Source organism: Pholis gunnellus (assembly GCF_910591455.1).
Source record: "Pholis gunnellus genome assembly, chromosome: 13".
Lineage (NCBI taxonomy): Eukaryota > Metazoa > Chordata > Actinopteri > Perciformes > Pholidae > Pholis > Pholis gunnellus.
Window position 1 is genome coordinate 7,170,894 of NC_136540.1, and position 21,923 is coordinate 7,192,816.

General features: G+C 43.4%; 1 protein-coding gene across 7 annotated transcripts in view; it reads left to right on the forward strand.

Annotated features, from left to right (window-relative positions):
- Positions 1–21,923, forward strand: part of LOC306705118 (transcription factor COE1) — a gene marked incomplete at both ends in the record, with an annotated part of 78,103 nt that overhangs the window by 2,471 nt on the left and 53,709 nt on the right. For 6 of the 7 annotated variants that reach the window (XM_079171806.1, XM_079171808.1, XM_079171807.1 and 3 more), the window contains 3 exons: positions 513–568; positions 7,872–7,945; positions 11,638–11,706. In XM_079171806.1, coding sequence (XP_079027932.1) covers positions 513–568; positions 7,872–7,945; positions 11,638–11,706 — 199 coding nt within the window. The remainder of the gene's footprint in view (positions 1–512; positions 569–7,871; positions 7,946–11,637; positions 11,707–21,923) is intronic. The other variant, XM_079171811.1, reaches the window with a different exon arrangement.

Genomic DNA, 21,923 nt, shown 5'->3' on the forward strand with positions numbered 1-21,923 from the left:
TTTAAGGATAGATGGATCTTATGTTGTCCAAACTGCAAAGGCCTTTGAGGCAAATGTGATTTTGAGATATACTAGTATAGTAAAAAAAAAACACAGCTGTTAAGAAACATTTATTTTCCCAATGTGATATAAAACACACACAAGCTCCTCCAGGTCTTCCCCAACTTAAAACCCATTAAAATGAAGCTCTGTCAGGTTGCATGTGTGAGCAGTTCAACCAAACAATGATTATTCCCTCAATTCATTTTTCAGGCCTAAATTATGAAATGAAAATAATTATCAAGATTAGAAAAAAGTAAAAAAAAAAAGAATATGTGGAATTATGTGTTGGAAATACGTTTTTAATCTTCTTGCGACCCTTATGAATGGGAAGCTGCTTGTTGCGTAAGGCAGGAGTCTATCACTGTTTTACGTGAAATTCATTTGACATCTTTTCTAATGCAGTTTTGTATGTTGTTCTGCTTGTCAAATTCTCGTTTGTGATTCTCTATTTTTCTTCTGCCTCCCAACAGGCATCAGAACAGAGCAGGACTTTTATGTTCGACTCATAGACTCCATGACCAAACAGGTAAACACATGTTTTAACACACACACACGCACACACACACTATTTTGCTCATTCACAGAGGTCTGTCACCTCTCCTGTTACCTCTCCGACAATGAGCTGCTCCATTGATCCGCCTGTACTCCGCCGCCCTCCTCTATCTGCATGTATACTTGCACACACAAAAGCACGTGTTTATGTGTGTGTGTGAGAATCTGTGGGTGGGTGTTTCCACAGTGTATGTGGGTGGGGGCACACACACGCACGACATGGCTCCAGGCGTTTTTTTGCCTGTACTTCTCTCGCTGTGATTAGAGCGAGGAGGCAGCGAGTGGGTGTTGCGAAACGGGCGTAATTCTGCTGCTCACAGTAGGAAGTGGAAAGATATAACAGCACCTTTGGGATTTGGTTTGCCGAGTAGCAAGCATTTTCTGATCCGATCCAATTTTTCTGTTAATGTTTGTGTTTTTGTTTGTGCGTACCTTTATGAGAGAGAGAGAGAGAGAGAGAGAGAGAGAGAGAGAGAGAGAGAGAGAGAGCAGAAGGAAGAGTTAGAGGAGAGAGACTGAACCACTCATGGAAGACAGACAGTTGGAGTGTTTGTTCTCAGTGTTCAACAGTTAGAATGAGGAATGATTTTTTTGTTGTTGTTGTTTTTGTTTGTGATGCTGTGTGTGCGCACTTGTACATCCATCTTTGTCAGAACCAATTTGAGTTTTAGACCTTGAGAGTGAGGACATTTTTTGGACAGAACTCCAAAGGCCTGTGTGAGGGTTGATGTTAGAATTAGGTCAATTATGTCAATGAGTGTCCTCAGAATTTAAGTTGTGTGTGTGGTATGAGGAGCCAAGAAGTCATGCTACGCACTGAACACTTGCTAATTTGACTGCAAGCTCTGATAGTCTCAAATTGCTGCTACCACGCTGCAAAACATACTCTGTGTGTGTGTGTGTGTGTGTGTGTGTGTGTGTGCGTGTGTGTCTGGCAGGCCTAAGAGACCACACTGTTCCCTAATAGCAATGTTAAGCTTCAGCTTGGTGGGTTGACAGCCAGCTACACACACACCCACACACACACACACACACACACACACACGCACACACACACTCAGTAGGCCCTTGCAGTGGAAGTCCAGGGAAGAATGAGTGGGAGTTTTGACCTCTGAAACACACTTACACACACAAATACAGCATGCTCGGCGTTGTCTGAAAGATGAAACGGCTGATTTTATCTCATTTTTTTACCCTACATAAAGAGATTTTGAAATTTGAAAAGGAAAGGTAATTTTTCCTCGAGACGCTGACGCAGGCAGGTGTGTGCTGCAGCTGTGGGCGTCTGCAGGCTTGTGTGTGTGTGTGTGTGTGTGTGTATGTGTGTGTCCGTGTGCTAGTGGAGGTTTTATATATGAGTGAGAGGAAGAGATGAACAAATGGGAAACAGCTCAGGTATTTAGTGCTGTATCTATATATGTGTTTAGGCACTTAGGCAAAACTGCACATGGAGCAATAAAGCATGCTCACCAGTGTGTGTGTGTGTGTGTGTGTGTGTGTGTGTGTGTGTGTGTGTGTGTGATTCCCGGCGGTAGAGGAATGGAACATTAACAGGTGGTCAAACCAAAACAGCCGTGTGGTTGGCTTAGTTGGTCAGTGATGTCATGGCCACTGTCTCTCTAACCACAAACACACTGTCTGTAGTCTATCTTATATTACTTTACCGTTAAAGACACTGTGATCTAAAACAGAAAGCTTAAGTATAGTTCCACCAAAATTCAAATCCCAACTGGATTCGTCCATCAGTACCCAACAACCAAGCCATCACTGTTTTCAGAATATCTGCTCGAGGTTTATTTTGGACTTAAACAGGCCTGGGGGTATCTGAGGAGAAGCCGGAACGTCCTCTTCTGATCCAGAAGTTAGAAAACCTGCAGATCACATTGACATTTGTAGTCATGCAAGTTACTAAAAGTACGAGAATGGACGGGTCAGTTTTCCTATGTTTGGTTGCAGCAATAGCATTTACCTATATATTTAAAAAAAAGAAAAATGCCCAAAACATAAAGAGAGGTTGGCGGTGTATGCATAGTGAACCCCAGAAACACATTACACATGTTGATGGAGACCAATCGATGAGAAACCTTCAATGAGAGATTTCCCTGAGTCACAGAAACTAGTGCAACATCAGCCTGCAGCAGAGTTTGACTCTCTGCATTTTATTTGAACTCACATGGATTTATTTTCTATGGTCAGATGGGACCTTTACAGTGGAGACTTTGTGGCTTTGGTTGTTAATCGGTGTTGTCAAGCAACAAAATGCATGTTCTTCATTGAATAGTGTTGAGTTTATTACTGGGTACCACTGTGTTAGGTGCTGCTCATATCCTGGATTCTGTTTATGTCACAGTTCTGATTGTGATTCTTCTGCCAGCAGAACCCTTCCCCAACGTTTGGCACTCATTTCTGTTACCCTGCTATTTCTGTCTGTCTACCTGCTGCGTGTGAGGGCCAGCACTGATTGTGTTAAATGGAGGAGGAGAGCGCCTCCTTGTCTTCAGAAGCAGAGCGTCGAGCGCCGGTTGATCTCGACTCTGTCCCGGAGAATAAAGCGTCTGTCACCGCGGCCCCGTCGGATCACTAGCTCGCGAGTCGACCTGACACTAACGCAGGAGGAAGTGTGTTCCCCTGCTTAGCGCCTCCTTGTTTACACGCCGCGCATGTCACGCTACTTCAAAGGTGGAGGAGAGAGCGGCAGAGATGCTGTGTGAAAGGCCTGGTGAGGTGGAGAGAGGGAGGAGGCAGTGGAGGGAAAAGGCAGATGAAAGGCAAGAGCGGAGCGAGCGGGGTGACAGTGTGATGAAGACAAACATGGGCTGGGATGGCAGGAGAAGTTATGGTAAAAGGAAGTTACACAGGTACGCAAGAGCCTGCCACAGGAGGTGGATTCAATGTTATCTTTAAATTATTCTGTGTTGTTTTGTTCCTGATTAGAGCTGCGAACAGGACAGACCGAGTGACACTAGAAACGTTAGATGTCAGTTTTAGTTTCTTGGATTTTTTTTTTTTTTTATACCATAGTATCTGAGCAATCAAATGTGTTTCTCCAAACTGGGTCAAAACAAGTGCAAGGATTGTTAGATTTTGACGCAGAGAGAGACGAGTCAACATTTAAAGAAGTGACTATCATCAACGGCATATCTGCAAAATGAAAAAGCCACCGGCTTACTTAGTTCATCACTTAACTCTAAAGAAAAGTAAATGTTACATAAGCAGCGTTGTTGGTAGAATTTAGTCTTAAATTCTACAAGATTTTGCAACAAAGGGGATGCTTTTGCTTGTTTCCTTTATCCTGCTAAAGTTATGGTCAGCTGGGATAAATAAGATATGGTTAATGTGAGAATTCCTCTATATTGGCTTTATTTTTTTAATTTTTTACAGTCAATGTCTCTTGCAGAGGTAAAAAAAAAACACAAGGTATAAAGGAATTTATCTTCTGTGATTTTGAAGGAAAGCTCAGTTACATCAGACCTGATTCTGTTCATAAAGATAAATGCGTGTGTGTGTGTGTGTGTGTGTGTGTGTGTGTGTGTGTGTGTGTGTGTGTGTGAGAGAGAGAGAGAGAGAACAAAAGAGCAAAAGTGCGTAAAAGAAAGGAGCCGATAGAGGTTGAGATGGCATTGATGCATGTTTGTCCAGACGAAGCTGCCTGGCCCACTCTTTTCCCATGGCACAATGAGCGGGTCTAATCATAGACAGAACTATGGCTTATAAAGTACATTTATTCTTCCGATTATGTCTGTTCTATCGCTCCCCACCGCTCACATGCTCACATTTGCTTTCATTAAGCCGTAATCAAAGGGGAATGTTACTGTTCCATTTTTGATGGAGAGGGAATAAAGAAATCAAAAGTCTGTTGGATCAACATCGGCGGTGTGTTAACCGGAGCTTCTTTGCTTCAGCCACGATCAGTTGAAATGTTTTCAGAATGGATACCAGTTTATTTTGCTCTCTGGATTGATGAGCTACAGCTTCTTTTTGGAGAACTTTTATAAATGTTAGCTTAGCAGCAGCTCTGTCTCAGACAGAGACACAACTCATGCCTGCGTTGACAGTACAGTCCCGGACCACCAGGAGCCCTTCAGGCTCAGAATTCATGCGTGGATACATTTCCTGAAGAGATTTTTGCATCTGGAATATATGCACCTGCATGGGAGATTGTAACTGGTAGGGGCCCCGGGGCCCTGAAACGAATCGGGGCTCCAATTCCAGAAAAACACAGAGGGTCCAGGCCTAGCTATTAGTATGAAACGCTTTAGGCTACAACAATATTGTAATGGGGCCCTCAGACTTTACAGCCACTGTCGCGGCCCCGCTGTTAATGCCGCAAAGCTCCAAGCAACTTTCTGAGGACCATGTTCTGTTGTAGTTTCTACAAATGAGGGGCTCAGTCTACATCTCGCCTCATGCTGGGGCCCCATGTGGAACATGCTTGCCCCGGGGCCCCTGGTGGGACAAGTCTAAGCTTAAACATAGGCAAGATTTTTTTTAAAGTTAGTCTTTTAAAGACTTCTTCTACTTCTTCGCACAACTTTATCATCTAATTTTTACAAATGTCAAACTTCTCCACTGCAATGCAAAGATATATTGAGTCTTAACTGAGTCTCGCCATGTAATATATGGTATCACAGCGCCATATATTATCATTAGCGCATAAGCGTGCTAGCGATATTACCAGCTATTTCAATGTAGAAGCAGCTAATGTTACTGCGTGTTAACGTTTTAATGTTTAAAGCTCAAACGAGCTCGGCGTGAGAAGTTAAGGAGATTTGTGATGAGTAAAGTGAGACAGTGATCGTGTAGTTCTTATACCCGACAGAGAGGACCAGGAAACTCTCCTCGGACTCTCAAACATTAGAAGAGTAGAAGAAGAGCTGTGAATATACAGCTCCCATAGCATCAATTCATCACATGCACATGTAAACCATTATCACAGTGGTATCTCAGTCATTATCAAACGTCTACAGGATGATCAATGATTATTGATTTCAAATTTACAATGAGATATGTTCAGAGTGTGTGTATGCCAATTTAAATCGCTGACATTTTTGCATTGCAGTTTGCAGTGATGCATTTATTGATCAAATAAACAAGAGACGGTCACTTATCCAATGACGAATGTACAGGGAACAACTAGCAGACCACAGTGAGTCAATGAATTGATGCTAGTTAACTGGTATAGTTTATAATAAATAGTCTCTAATAGAGCCATATGTAGAATGTAGAATGAATAAATAAAAATCTGTTTAGGATATTGATCGTTGAGTCTGGGACTGTTGAAATGTAGAATTTGGGTCATCCCTGATCATCTGCACACGTTGTTAAGCTTTCACTGAACGCTAAATGACCTTCAATTTAAGACTCAAACTAGTGCTCAGTTGATGGCAGCAGGTAGTCTGAACCTTCAGCTGAAGACTATCAGAGAGGACAGTGAAAGTTCCTCACCACTCCCCGAGAGAAGTGAGCCTGTCACTCGGCGAGACTTTGCCGGAGTTTGGAACGACAGATCAAACAGACTGGAATAGACCAAAGACAGACGGGGCGTGTGTATTGATTGATGGATAGCTTAGTGGTGTGTGACTTGTGCTTTCGCTTTATTCTGAGCTTTATGCAAGAAGCAGGAAGATTGTATAACGGAAGCAGGTAAAGCCACAGCCGAAATTGACTCGTGAGGAGCAGAAACTATGGCCACTGCTCTGTGAATATACAACTTAATGCTTCTTAACATTAGACCTGAGCAGCATGAGAACAGAGGAGATATCGTTCTTGTTGTGTTTTTGCTAAAATGTGTGTGAACAAGGTGTGTGTGTGTGTGTGTGTGTGTGGCAGACTCCCAGTGCAGAGACGATCGCTGTGTATTTGAGGTAGAGGTGTTACCGCTGAACGACATGTTCTTTGAGGTGATGTTACCCCGTTACCCACAACATCACCTGATAAAAGAAAACACGGTGGATGTAGGCTGCACCGCAGCTACAGCGTGAAACGAATCTGACTCCTCCCAGTTTGTCATCGGCGTTGTGTTTTCCCACAGCGCACAGCTGCAAAATGTAGTCCTCTCCTCTCACCAGTTTGGTAGCCGTAGAGTGCAGTGGTCTGAAAACATGCAAATATGTTTCTTTATGCATCCATGCACTGATGCAGACAACGACGGGCGTCCATCGGAGGGGCTGAATGGCAGTGCTTTGTTGCCTCAAGCTAGATTATAAACAACTGGCAAATGTTCCTTCTGAATTCTAATAATTGTGATTTGAAGTTAGGTTTTATCTAAAAAGAAATTGAAGGATGTGGTTATTGATGTTTTATATTTTTGTTGTTTTCCATGAAAACATGAAAACCAACAATGAATTGATCCTAACAAGAATTGTCTGTTTAGCAAAAGCACAACATTGTTTATTCCTCTGTGTTATAGAGCTCCAGTATTGTCTATTAAAAACACATCAATGAGCCAAACTAATGGTGACAAGTTCCTTCATTATTATGAGCATGGGCACTGTAGTTTATTTTGAGTTAATCCTGCATACCACCTTTTGCCATTTCTACTCTCTCAGATCAGAGTTCAGAGTGAAAAAGTCCCAACAAATGCATCATTTACTCCTGTTTGAGTGACATTTGCTAAAAAACATTTTAACAGAGGTGTCCCAGTGTAAAGCTGTTGTTAAAATAACAATGACAACGACAGAATACACACACTATCTTTTCTCATAATCGTCGCTGTTAATGCCTTTAAATAACTAAAACGCCAAAGGGAGTTCTAATTATACAGCTTTGGATATCACACATCAAGATTGACTGTAAAATGGGACATTTTGAGTCACACACATTCTAAATCAATAACCAAAATACTTATTTTTGTTACCATAGCTGAATCCTTCGTCTGCTGTGATGAAATACACAGACAACAAGGGCTGTCCTCGACCAAAGACATTCTTAGTCGACTAACACTCGTGAGATTCTGTCGACTAACTGACTAGTCATCAACAGATTTGTAAAACTATCGCACAAAAACACCCCTTTAAATCTTGTGTTTTCTAGAAAAGTGCTCTTGAACTTCCTGGAAATAAGTAATTCGGCATGAAAAAGCATACAAAATGAATAAATGCCTGAAGAAATCGTAGTCTACTAAGACCAAAACAGCCGACGGGGCAGTACCACTTGAACACCAACACCCTGTCGACTGACTTGCTGGGTTTGAGCTCTGTGTTTGTTCAGTTTTTGCCGTCTGTGAGCTAACTCTGTGTCGTCTTTTCCTCTCTACATCTCTGTGTCTCTCTTAACAGGCAATTATCTATGAGGGCCAAGACAAGAACCCAGAGATGTGCAGAGTGCTGCTGACACATGAGATCATGTGCAGGTGAGAAAGGGCGCATCAAATCTGTTTCCTCTTCCCGAATCGTCCTAAACTGTCTTCAAGCAGTCGTTCCAGGTCCGACTATTTCTCCCATTCCCTCTCCTCTCCGCTCCCCTCCTCTTTTGCTTCTGCTACATACTTTGTTCATCTGCAGAAAGTTCTCACCAGTCAACTCTCTGCGCTCCATACATTTCTTATTTTGTCACCCTCATTAACCCCCCCACACATACAAGCCCAGACGCGTACATTCACTTACACATGAAGCCATATCTGTTGAGGAAGATGAGTTTTAGCTCTCAGAGTCGTTGCTTTAATTATAATATAAAGATGAATTTCTTCGGAAGTAGGTTGGGAGGAAAGGGATCTATTTATGGAGGCATTTTACCAACCTATCTTATACAATAGAAAATGTGTGTGTGTGTGGATGCATGCGTGGTGTGTGTGTGTGTGTGTGTGTGTGTGTGTGTGTGTGTGTGTGTGTGTGACGCCTGGTTAATTAGGACACAGAGCAACTCATTAGTCAATCTGAACCCTCCTGTTGTTTCATGGCTAACAAATGGGCCTTCCTCCACAATCTGACTATAAAATATAGGCAGGGTCTCTCTCACACACACACACACACACATATATGCATATATATATACAAAGCAGTATGCATATGCACGCTCCCTCCTGCACACCACAGTTATAAAAATTCAAATTTAGCACATGAATTAAGTTGTTCTTATTCCCTGACCTTGTCACTGAACAACTTTAAGCATAACAATATAAATTGGGGTTCATCTATATGCACGAGCAGGGATTTTAGCCGTGAAATCAGGCACACTAATATTTTATTCTATAGCGCGCTGAATAATCGGCAGTCAGCTCAGCTGCACAGCTTTGTGGAAAAACCCTTTGGAAAACCTGATTTGATTTACAAGGAATTTATAAATAAATACAGATTTTATCGTAAGTTATTGTTGTTCATCATGTGAGAGAAGCAGTGAATAAACTGTTCTGAATAACATGTACAGTACACATGAACTTGTACAGTGGAAAGGCCTCCAATATTCAAACCCGTCCTCTGGGGGAGCAGCAGTGCAGAAAGTAAGGACTTCTGCAACGAGTGTAAACACTTTCTTGTCTGCAGTAGCCGCTGAGGTCAAAGTTACGGCCGTTGCCTCGTGTTCTCACATGCTGATTCTGCAGCAGGGGCCTCACACACAACATGCAACGTGGAACACACACACACACACACACACACACACACACACACACACACACACACAAAGAGCTCAGGGCGTCCATTAATCAGTGTGGCTCATTGTCGTGGTGGTGCTATTAGCCATATGCTCCCAGCCAATCTGCCAACACACAGACCTGCGTCGCAAACCTGGTTGGAGCTGTGGCACGAATACGTGAAAGGTTTCACTCCATAATGGACGATAGATGTTTTTATCCTGTGTTTTTCAGACAAAAGTTGGTTTAAATTCATCTCTTTGTATGCAACAAAGTGTTGTCCCCTTTCACACTGTGTCGCTGCAGTTTCTGTACCAGCTGCTTCCAGCTCTTTATTGAAAGCTACATGACACTGAGTGAAAATGACATCTGCAAATGGCTAGTTTAAGATATTAAGTTTACACTGATGCAAAACAGAGAAAAGCAGCAAATTCTCACATTTGAGAAGCTGGAACCTCTTCTATTGATCCGCTAATTGATTAACTGACCAATTGTTTCTGTTGACTTACCTTAACCAAAGCTTTTGCAGACATTTTGTACTTACATTTTCACATATAGAACCGCTGAAAATGGCATTTCCAAATCACTTTTGAGACTCTATTGTTTAAATGTGTGTGTGTGTGTGTGTGTGTGTGTGTGTGTGTGTGTGTGTGTGTGTGGAGAGAGGAGGGGAGATGCAGGGGGAGAGAGCAGATGATTAGATCACCATGGATCCAGAGCAATAAGTGCTACATTACCCCCGTCCCACCCCTCGTTTTCCTCCCCACCCCAACTCCATTTATAACATCTTCCACTCCGCTCCCGTCTCCTCTTCCTCTACTGTCCTCCTTTAATCTCCCCTCCTCATCTACCTCCTCCTCTCCTCACCCTCATCGCTCCCTTTCCTCCTAGCCCTCCTCAGGCTTAGCGTTCCTCTTCTCCCGTGCTCCCCCATTCTCCCATTCCTCCCGTCTAACCCCCTCCGCTGGTGCTGGGGCCGTGTGCTGACCCAGTTCATAGAGCAGCAGAAAGGAACTGACAGAGGGAGCAGAAAGAGAGGCAGAGCGGCAGATAGGAGACAATGTGTGAGGTGTAACGTATCAGTCTCTTTCTTTCCACCTCTGCCATCTGTGACGGTGGGAAACCTGAGAAGTCTCCCCTTCCTCTTCTTCCCACCCGAACCTCTCCCTTCCCCTTCTCCTCCCCTCGCTCTTACTCTCTTGTTTTAGCTTTCCCTCCCACGCTCATCCTTTCACTCTTCATCTTCGCTCCACTCCCCCTCCCTCCCTCCCTCCCCCCTCCGGCTTTATGCTTCCCCTCCTGCTTACACCTTTATTCATAATTGATGCACGCAAGAAAGCTTTGACAGACTAGCAGTACATATGTGTGAATTTTGGATCGCATGGCAGTTTTCTTTCTTTTTACTTTTTTTTTTTAACATATATGTGTGTGTGTGTGTGTGTGTGTATCCCACCCTCTCCTCCTCTTCTGAGCCTCAGGCCTCTTCAATCCTCTCCACCCTCCACCTCACCCGTGTGTCAGTACAGTTAGAATGGAGTAGAAGTTGTCACGTAGAGTTTTTTAAGACATGCATGGTGGCAAGTCCTATCTCAAAATGAAATTCAACAGCCTCTTTTAGGTTAGTCTTTAGGGGTTAAATATAGGATGATTCGCTCCAGATCCAAAAAACAATAGATCCAGTTTCCAGGAGATTGTCCTGTTGGTCGTCTTATCCATGAGGCAGTGAGAACATAGACATCAACATGATCTCTGTGTCTGTTATTCACTGACCGTTGCGTTTTAGATATGTCAATGCTATGGTAAAAGTTTGGTTAGGATTTAGGTACAAAAACTTCTGGGAAAGGTTAAAGGAGAGATCATGCTTTGGGTTAATACCAATACTTAGTTAAGGTTTGGAAACAATAACGGTCGAGCTTAAAACATACCAACGTTGACTGTTGTTAGGAAACTGGAAGCAAACAACAGACAGTGTTAAAGTCAGAGGTTTTGTTGACTCATTCGTCCACTCTGACCTTCTCTTTTGCTCCCGAAGGGAAGGATTTCATAATCGTAGCCGCTGTAGGGGGTTTGTGTCACTTGAATGTAAAACGATGTCATTTTGGGGCACTTCTTGAAACGGCCGATTGTGTTGTTTTTCTTCGGAGGACAGTCTGACCGCACAAGCAACTCCTTGATTGCTGATTGGTCTTTCACATCCTGCTATACCCTCACTTTCCATGTCATATAAATCTTTTTTTTTTTTTTTTTGAGTTGTCAGTGTAGATCTGCCAGACTTTCTGTTTCAGACAGATCTGATAAATGTCCGTGAATTTGGCGTTAAGTTTAGTCAAAGCTCAGTACAGACCAAGCACATGATATGCTGTAACACTCCCATTTAAACGTCTACATTTGAACTGCTGTATAAAGTACCGTGTGTTCCTGTGTCGGACTTTTTCTCACTTTTTTTCCTGCTGTCTTCTCTTCTCTTCTCGTAGCCGGTGCTGTGACAAGAAGAGCTGCGGAAACCGTAATGAGACACCCTCAGACCCTGTTATCATCGACAGGTACTGTCTCTCACTCCGTCTCTATCTTTGTCTCTCCTACACACACACACACACACACACAAACACACACTCACATGCCGGATGATGGACCGTGTTGACCTGTTTGAATGGCGGCGTGTGGCGGGATGTTTGTGTTTAGATGATCCGCTGTCACTTCCTGAAATAGACGCGCCTCAGATAGAATCAATGGCTTCTGATGGAAGGCGGATTGAGACGTTTGAGATCGAATGCTTTGCGTTTATGAGTCAAACAGCAGGTCTCATCAGTGGTGGTGAGTTGCTGAAAGTAGCGGGAAGTAACAAACACACACTTTATTTACAGGTGCACTTCAGTAATTTAGTCATTGACCTGTGCAGAGGGGACATCAGCTGCTCAGTTGCTACCTCATATCTGGCAGATCCGGGCACACACACACACACACACACTCACACACATCTTCAGACTTGAATGAACAAACAATGCTCAGACGTGTGTGTTTCCTCTCCACAATTCAAAATACAGAGCTGTTTACTAGCAGAAGCTGTCTGTCTGCCACTTTTTTTCCTACCTGTCTGTCTGTCTGTTTTTTTTTTTTGCTTTCTTCATGTCGAGGTGGAGGACTGAAGTTATCCCTCCTCCCTCTCCTCTTTTAGTCTCTGTCTCTTCTGCAACAGCACAGAAAAATGGGTCATGAGCAAAGAAAAAAGTGACAGAGAAAAACTGAAATGAGATCCAACCTCATTTTAATCTGATTTCTTCTTGGCAGTTGTTTTAACCCTCTGTGAGCAGGTTCCTCTGCACGTACATGTCTATGTGTGTGTGTGTGTGTGTGTTTTAAAGATGAACACAGGGAGTGGAGTGAGAGAGTGCTGATTCCTTTATGTAGGGCGCTTAAACTGTGAAGACTGGTCATCATAGTACCTCCAACCTTTTCCTACTTCGTCACTGGCTGCTACAAACTATACGTACCTGTCTATAGGCACTGTGGCCTAAAATTCATATCACGATAGAATTTTGAAGCACGGACAGTAGCAATTTATATTTATATGGCAAATCCACGGCAACATTTTAACCGTCCTAAATTCAATGTAACCGTCATAAATTGTAAATGTTACTTTTTACTTTGTTATTGTCATCTATAGTGGTTCTATGTATAAAATGTGCAATTCAAATGAAATGGGAAACACATTATGGTTTATTTAGATACTTGCTTTGATTGAAAAAAATCTCGTCATAAGTAGTTTTACTTATATATTGTAAGCTACTTTGAGCAAGTGTTACGAAATGAAACAAGTCATAATTACCTCTCTAATATCTATTTCATATTGCGATGAAAATATCTCGGTATAATATACCGGTGGAAGCTTCCACCCCTACCGGTCTATACCTGTTATTGTCAAGGTGTAAGGGACTGCCACTATCAATAGAAGCTTTATCATTTTTGGAGATAGTCTCTTCCGTTATTACACGGTGTTGGTCGCTTCTTACAAACCACATTAACAAACAATAATTGCACAGTAATCAAGATATTAAAATGTTCAAGTTTTTAACCCAAAGGCAAATATTTAGGACCGTTTTGACAGGTGACACAGACAAACGTGTAAAAAAAGAAAATTGTTTTGTCGTCCATCAAAAACAACAAAGGAAACATGTTTTAGGCAGAGTAACACTTTCATGTAATTTCTTCCAGGGTCAAATAGTTATGAATTGATGTTTCATGTATTTTTTCAAATCAAATCTAAAGGTACCAAGAGAAATGTGACAGGAGGTCTAGGTGTCTCTGTCAATGTGTATTTATATATAAATGTAACTCACTCATAACATAAAACAAATATTATCTTATCTTGACCCCATAGAAATAAATCCTTATCTTTATGATGTATGATGATACACTCCTCTCCTCTCCTCTCATCTCCTCTCCTTTCCTAAGTCAAGCACCTTAATTCCCACTTTTAGCTTTAAGGATTCGGCTCTCCTTTCTCTCACCTCCTCCACTTATTTTTGTGTTTGGAGAAATCTTATGAAGTGGATAAACACTTGTGTCTCAAAGTGAGCTTTGACAGAGCTATTTCAAAGAGCACAATTCTCAGGCTGTGTGTGTGTGTGTGTGTGTGTGTGTGTGTGTGTGTTTGCAGGACATTATTCTATCTTTCACCACAGTCCCATTCTTCTGTTTTTGTCGGCTATCTCAGACATCTCAGCTTACACACCATTATATATTTGCCTGGAAGGTGTGTGTGTGTGTGTTCGTGTATGTGTGGGTGGTATGTTGTGACTTGGGTTGGGCCGCTGACTGAATAAGTGATATATTAGACACAAAGTGACAAAATAATACATATATTATCATAATGTGTGTTACTGGACCGTTTGGAGCATTGATGTGTGGGGACTATTAGTGTGTGTGTGTGTGTGTGTGTGTGCGTGTGTGTGTGTGAGTGTGTGTGTTTTATGGCGAGAAGAGGAGCAGAGTGAATTGTGGGAGATGTCAGGGAACTTGGTCAGGATGGAATGTCAAGGTTACCCTGGATACCGTGGGATACTTCCTGTAGCCCCCCCAGCCCACTCCGCAGTGGTTCACAGCCTCTCACTTTAACATCTGGAAGTCTGCTGTCCGACCCAAACATGTGGAGAAAAAGACAAAGTCAAAAAAAACTCTCACTGCTCGTAAACAGGTTCCCATTTAGTCATCCCCTTTTTGCTTTTTTTGTTTTTTAGATTTATTGTTAATATGTTTCTATTATTAAAAGGATGAAATAAAGATGTTTCCGTAGAATTCTCTTGGCAGGAGGGCAGTGACGATGTCTGTGTTTGATTGACAGCAGCTGGCATGCTGAGCCCCAGCGGGGGAACCACAGACACAATTAACAGACTTGCTGTAGTTTACATGCCATAGGCAGTTCATGTATAGACTCCTATAGCTCGTCTCTACCGATTGAACCCTGAATTCACCCAAATTGCCAATATCACTGAATGGCTCAAGGGGAGGAGTTTCCCACGTCTGGATTTAAAGTAGCAACATTTCGACACCAGAGATCGGATCAGGGAACAGAAACAAGTTGCTCTGCACTGCATTGAGCCGACTTCTGTTTCTGGGGGGGACTGTCAGTGTTTACTTGGGTGGGAAGCCAGTGAGGGATCACATTCTTGTTGCGAATTATTGGAGGAAACACATGATGTGGAGTAAACAGCGAGAAGGGTTCAGGGTGAACTGAACCAATACAACCATTTCAGATTTTCCCTATGTAGCCTAATGCAGCCTTTCCCATCAGCATGTCCTCTCAACAATCCCTTTTCAACAGGAAATACACACGTTTAGGAAAACAATATGACATCAAAATGCAATTTTATTGTGACGTCATATAAACAATACTGCTGCCAGTTTTCATCATGCTTTAACAAATTCAACCACCTCTGGCTTCTGCGTTTAGTTGTGAGTACAAACAGGTGAAAGAAATGGAGAAAAGAGTGTTTGCATGTGATTGACAGCTCATTGCATTGTGTCATGGTGAGGAAATCAGTCCTTGTGTGCATTTGTGTGTGTGTGTGTGTGTGTGTGTGTGTGTGTATGCGTCTGACTGACATGGCTAGCTCATCGCGCCAGTGTGTGTGTATGTATGTATGCATGTATGTATGTGTGAGTGTGTGTGTGGCCCAGTTAATCCATGTTGTAGCGCAGTGAGTGTCCCGCTGCCTCTCGGGGTTAATATAGGGTTAACGACATGCAACGATATCCTATCATACGCCTGCTTGACTCCTAAAGAGCCACATCCACCTCTCCTCCTCTTGTGTGTGTGTGTGGCTGCCATTGAGTTTGTCCTCCTTCTATCTCCGACTGTCTTTTCTCACTCAACGTCTTCATGTCCTCTTTTTCAATTTCTTTCTACTCCCACACTTCCACTTCCCCCCTTCCTCACTTCTCTTTCCTCCTCTTTCTTGTCCTTGCTCCTCCTCACCCTCTCTCATCCCCCTCTCTCTCCTTCTCTCCCTTGCTCCCTCCCTCTCTGTCTTTCTCTTTTCCTTCTTTGACTCTGTTTTACTCTCTCTGTGGCCCTGAGGGGCTACCTACCTCACTGCTCAGTTCACTGCCTGTTTAGACTTCTACAATTGGCTTAATAGGCTCAGGCTGTGTGTGTATGTGTGTGTGTGTGTGTGTGTGTGTGTGTGTGTGTGTGTGTGTGTGTGTGTGTGTGTGTGTGTGTGTGTGTGTGTGTAGTTTGAGGGGGTTAAAGTCTCAGGCAGTGTGCGCTCACGGCTTAGATCAGTGTCAAGACTTGAGGAAGGCGGTTTGAGAGTGTGTGTGTGTGTGTTAGTGTGTGTGTGTAGGGGGCCTATGGGTACCAGTATGTGTGCTCCCAAAGTCTAAAGGGGCCCACATAAGCCTGAGGGGTTTAAGGGGTTCCCTGTGTATGTGTGTGTGTGTTTGCGCTTGTGTGTGTTTGTGTGTGTGTGTGTGTGTGTGTGTGTGTGTGTGTGTGTGTGTGTGCGTAATCTATAGGGTTAAGAGGGGTCACAGCTCGAAGAAGACATGATGGGAGAGAGAGGAAGGAGGAAGGAACGGGAAAAAGGATAGAAGGAGGTGAACATGATAAGAAAGCATTTACAGGGAGTAAAAGGAAGAAAGAGAGGGAGAGGGGGTGAAGAGAGGGAGGAGGCTTGTCTAGGCAGACGGAGGAGAGAAAGAAGGTGAGGAGGAGCAGAGCAAGGTTTGTTTCAGGGGATAAGAGCTTCAGTCTGGGGAGTCCTGTCAATCAAAGAGCGCTGGGTGGGGGAGGAGGGGGCGCTGTCAATCAGCTGGAGGAGGAGAGAGAGAGGAGGGGGAGGAGGTGAAGAAACGCGATGAAGGGACCGAGGGGGATCTTCTAAACGATCTCTTCATCTTTTTTGCCTTTGTGTTCTCTCTCTCTCTCTCTCTCTCTCTCTCTCTCTCTCTCTCTCTCTCTCTCTCGGCCTAGTTACTAAAATATCTCTGCCAACCTGGTATGTCACTGTTCGCTCAACTGTCACTGTCTGACGCATACACACACTCTCTCACATATCTAAAATAGACAGTGAGATATTATGCTTTCTCCTTTCGTGACCCGTCCTCATCTCTCTTCTTTCTTTGGCCTCCTTTCTTCCAGATCCTCTCCTCCTCTCAAAAGTATTCTATATACTCTATTGGCATGACCATAGTTAGGTACAGTGTTGACGGTTAACATTATACCAGTTAAACACCAGCCTGCATTGGGCACTAATTAGCTTATTGCTCAAAACATTGCAGTGCCGACATACAGTCTCACAGAGCCGCTGTAGACTCTCAAGGCCGACTTCACAAATGGATTGTGCGGCTCTTGTGGCCCCTAAACCTGAACAAATAGGAACAAAAAGAAACTGTGTAATTCCCAAACCACCCTCGAAGGGTGAACTGCAACCATAACTGCGCTGCCAAGCAAATAGCGTCATGGTGCTCCTGTGCTATATGCACGTATTATTAAATGGGGTATTTGCTGCTAAATTTAACCCATTACAGGACGATACAAATGAGCCTTTGCGAAAACAGTACAATTCCCAAAGATCAGGGCAAATAGCCACATGCAGTTGAAATTGTGAGCGTCTTCAGAGAGTCGGTGGTAACTGAAGCGTATTAATAAGGGGTGACACGACCAGACTTTCCTCTGCCATCTTCTCTTACACTCAACAGCACTGACAGACTTGGATGTTAAAACCCCAAATACAGTATCTCTCTGTCTCACTTCAATTCATTGCCCACAGTATTGAGGAATGCCTCTGCACCTCATCCGTCAGGACCGGTAGGTCGCGGTCCGAAAATGTCATTTTTCTTTTTTGTCTACCGCTGTGTCCTTGGCGCCAAGGCAACATTGATACTTTGCCACATGGTTAATTGCAACCACACGCAGAAAAGGGACAAATTGCACTCAGCTGCAAAACGTTATGGGCGCGTTGCGCTCTGCAATATCATCAGCGCCATTACTTTTTGTGAATCGGACCTTGAGACGGTGCCATCGGCCACCACAGTCCATTTGCCCGTTAAAGGAACAGTGCGGGAGATTTAGTGGCATCTAGCGGTGAGGTTGCAGCCAACATACTGTATATAGAATTAAACATATTCAGAAAAGGATTAGAAGTTATTTATAATTTAGACGTAACTAAATATTGTTTCTAGAGCAGCAACAGTAATGTTTACAACAGCAAAGTCACTATAAAAAGTAATTAACATCTCACTGGGAACAAATATAATACTTCAATAAAATAAATAACATTCCTGAGAGATGTAACGTAAAAGGGCGAAAGGCATTCGATAGAGCCAGTGGTCCTTAATTAATTAGTTTGTCCGTTCTGGGCTGCCGTATAAACATGGCGGGGCAAGATGGCCGACTCTGTGAAAACAGTTTAAATGTTACACACTGTTCCTTTATTTAATCTTGTTTGGCTATAATTTGGTGCTGACATAGTGTGACGAAAGGGGCTGAGGTTACTGGTATTGAGGTGTTGTTCTACAAAACAGCTGGCTCATTATTAAACGTGGAAATTTGCCTAATTTTAGTTTGTGTGGACGAGGATGTTCTTAAACTGGCAGGGTGTCACATGAGTGTTTATAGTTCTCAATGTCTTGGTTTGTCAAGACGTCCCACACTTCATGACCATACAATAAAATTGGTTCGGATTTGAGTTCTTTTAGGCAAGTTTGAGTCGGTATAGTGTGCGTTACATACGACACAATTACTTTAATACACTTTTCTCTCGCTCTCTCTCTGTCGCTCTCTCTGGTGTTGCAGTATCACTTCCTGTGTTAAAGGTCAGCAGTTGCTTGGAGATGAGGACTATTGGGAATTATTCATACCATCGACTTAATGTCAGTGCTCACTTCTCTCACTGTGTTTGTGCTCGTGTGCGAGTGTGTGTGTGTGTGTGTGTGTGTGTGTGCGCTGAGTGGGTGAGGGACAGAGGGAAAGGGAGAGAGAGAAGTATGTTTTATTCATTTCTCTCATTTAGTCTCAGTCTGCACCTGTCCTAGCATTTAGAAGCTCGGCATTCACATTACTTGCTGATTTAGTTTAACTGGCCGTTTTAATGGACACACTCACAGACACACATACACACACACACACGCATACACCATTTTTTGTCGACTAACTGTCTAAACTAACTGTATTTGGCTCGTTCAGGGTCAGAGCTGAAGGTTGTGTTGACAATATTGGGAGCAATGATGCTTTATTTGTGTTTTCTCTTTCTTTCCTCTTGTTTAACTTGTTTTCATTTGCTGTTTTTTTCAGTTTGTAGTTTGTTTTCGGTACATTTTGCCAGTGAAGGAGATACAAGCTGATGATAGAAACAGACTTTCAACTTCCCTTGCTTTCTCTTTCTCCTTCCATCTTGTTATCTGTGTGTAAGTGAAACGCGACTGAATATTAGTAAGAAAACTGAACTGCCATGGGCTATAACTGAAGCCCCCCACACCCTTTTCCTCTTTCTGTCTTCCCCCTTTTCTCCTCTTTCACCTCCCTCATCCTCCCATCCTGCTCCTGTCTTCCACTTTCCACTCCCCCCAACACACACCCTTAGGCAAGGATCACGTTACCCTAAAAACACAGACCCGATGGCCACACACACACACACACACACACACACACACAAACACACATTTTCCCATCTGTTTCTGTCGAAGCTGCTATGATGCCTTGTGTACTCTATGAGGCTGCTTGTTGTCAAAAACTACAGTTGCTTTTATGCAGCGTGTGAGTGGTTAAATGGATGTGTCCAGAATAACTGAAAGTGTACAACCTTAAGGTGCTGTGGTTGTAATTCAATTTATTTATGAAAAGTACAGTTTAATTCATTTTAAGGGGAGAATACATTAAAAAACGGTGTCTTACTAAAGGCATTTTAATGAAGCAACTCAACAATGTTTTGTTTTTAATCGTGTCATAAATCGACTACCCATCTGATATTGTCTAGCTGGCCCAGTTTCCTCTAACCAGGGTGAACAACCATCAATAAGCACACAATCCAGACCTATTTGAATTGCTGAGGAAATGGGATATGTGGGCAGTGATTCAGGGGTCTGGAACCAGGCTGTGGTAACGCACTGCATGGATTTATAGACCTGACACGGTGCACCAGAAATCATTTCAAGCCACAAGTATTACAGTTTACTGGAATCACAGAGGGAGAAATCAAGCCGGCGTAGACAACGTGTAACAGGAAGCATAATATTATGCTAAATCTATATCAATCATTTAGTTAAATGACTAATTAACCGACTGGCTGACAAATTAACCAACTGATCGACGGATTTACAGACTTGGCTGATTGATCAACAAACTCACTGACTGACTGACAGTGAGTGATTATCTAACCTACTATTGGACTGGATGACTTCTTCACTGGTAATCTAACAAAAGCAGCTGACGTGTGTGTGTGTATTGGTGTGGTATGTGGATAACCTCCTGGTGGGCTATGAGACTGTGGTTAGAAGCCTCTGGGTACCTACACACAGAGATCTCTCTTACCATGCCCCCATTACTGGACAGCCATTAGTCTCTCTCTCTCGCTCTCTCTCTCTCACACACACACACACACACACACACATCGCATGGTTTAAGGGGGAAAGGTACAGAGCGGCTCATTCACGATAGGTGGTTGGTGGTGGTGTGTGTGCATGTGTTTGTGAATATCTTAAGCTCTGTCATTAAAAAGCAAACAAATTTAGTTGATCTGGAAACTCCCTGCAGACTACACACACACACACACACACACACAGATGGGAGTGGGAATTTTCCCCCTACCACAAAGTGAACTAGTGGTTGAGGTGTTTTGGGAGACCGAGCATGAGTGTGTTTACCTACTGTAAGAGAGTTTGTTCAACTGTAAAAAGGAATTTGGTGTGGAGAAGAGAGTGTAAATGTGCCAGCCATGCATCATTTCATTATTAATAGCCATGTCGGAATAAAAATGCTAACCTTGTCTCATCTAACGGATGGCTGAGTCTGCAAGCACTACACTCCTCTGTGTGTGTGTGTGTGTGTGTGTGTGTGTGTGTGTGTGTGTGTGTGTATGGGTTGGGGGACACTAGTCCACAATGAGGTCTTGTTTCCCTTTGTTAAGCCTGTGCGAGCTGGTGAAGTCATTGTAACCCACACAGGTATAAATATCTGTGTGCGTGTGTGTGTGTGTGTGTGTGTGTGTTGGGGCGGTGTTTCCCGTGCAGAGCAGGCCAGGAAGAGAGCACCAGTGTCCTGCCGAGAGGGGCATTGTTATCTACCTCCTAACACACACACACACACACACACACACGCACACACACACAAATGCACCACCACTCCCAGACTGAGCTGCCTGATCTGCACACCGTCTGTGTCGCCACGGTAACACACAGCAAACGCCCAAACAACAACAAACACTGTGTTTTGCACTGCCATAGACAAAAAAACATCCCATCACACACACACACACAGTAATATGACATACACTTCTATGTGAAATGGACTGTCCTCTGTGAGACTTGTTATTTCTGTTCTGTTGTAGAGCTGGTAAGTGAAAAGCTGAGCCGCACAAACACACAAACACACACAAACACACAGAGGCAGGCGAATGCGAGTCTTATGGAACTGCGGAGGTGTAATCTGTCAGACAGGAAGCTAGCGGGGTCAGAGGTCACCAAGCTCTAATCGATTAGCCGTCAGTTAGTGCTGTGCTCGAGAGGAGAGCACAGCTGAGGCCAGCTCTTCCGCAGTGTGTGTGTGTGTGTGTGTGTGTGTGTGTGTGTGTGTGGATGTCTCACGCTGAAGTGTTCAGGTTTTGAGTTTGTATGTGCCCATTAGGAATGTGTATTTGTGTATCTGTGACAGCACTGCGTGGGTGCATGTATTTCTTGGACTTATTGATCACAGAGAGCTGAATTTTTGGTCTGACCCTCGGAGGTCAAATGCTGCTCTCTCCCTCTTCCTCCCCTTCTCTCTATCTCTCTCTCTCTCTCTCTCTCTCTCTCTCCTTCTCTCACTCGCTCTCTCTGTATCTTTCTCCGAGCGAAGAAAGCGAGATGGAAACACTTGAACTCGGGTCACGCTGCGTAGGTGTTAGCCAGCTTAAGTGTCAAACCCCACCGCTATCATCTGGGTGTTTATTTAAAATGAAAGACTGTGAATCTGCATTTCGTCTCTGTGACCCGTGGCTTTGGCATAAATATAGATGGTCTTCTTGGAGAATTTATAAACCACGCTTTCTGCCCTGAAAGCCAA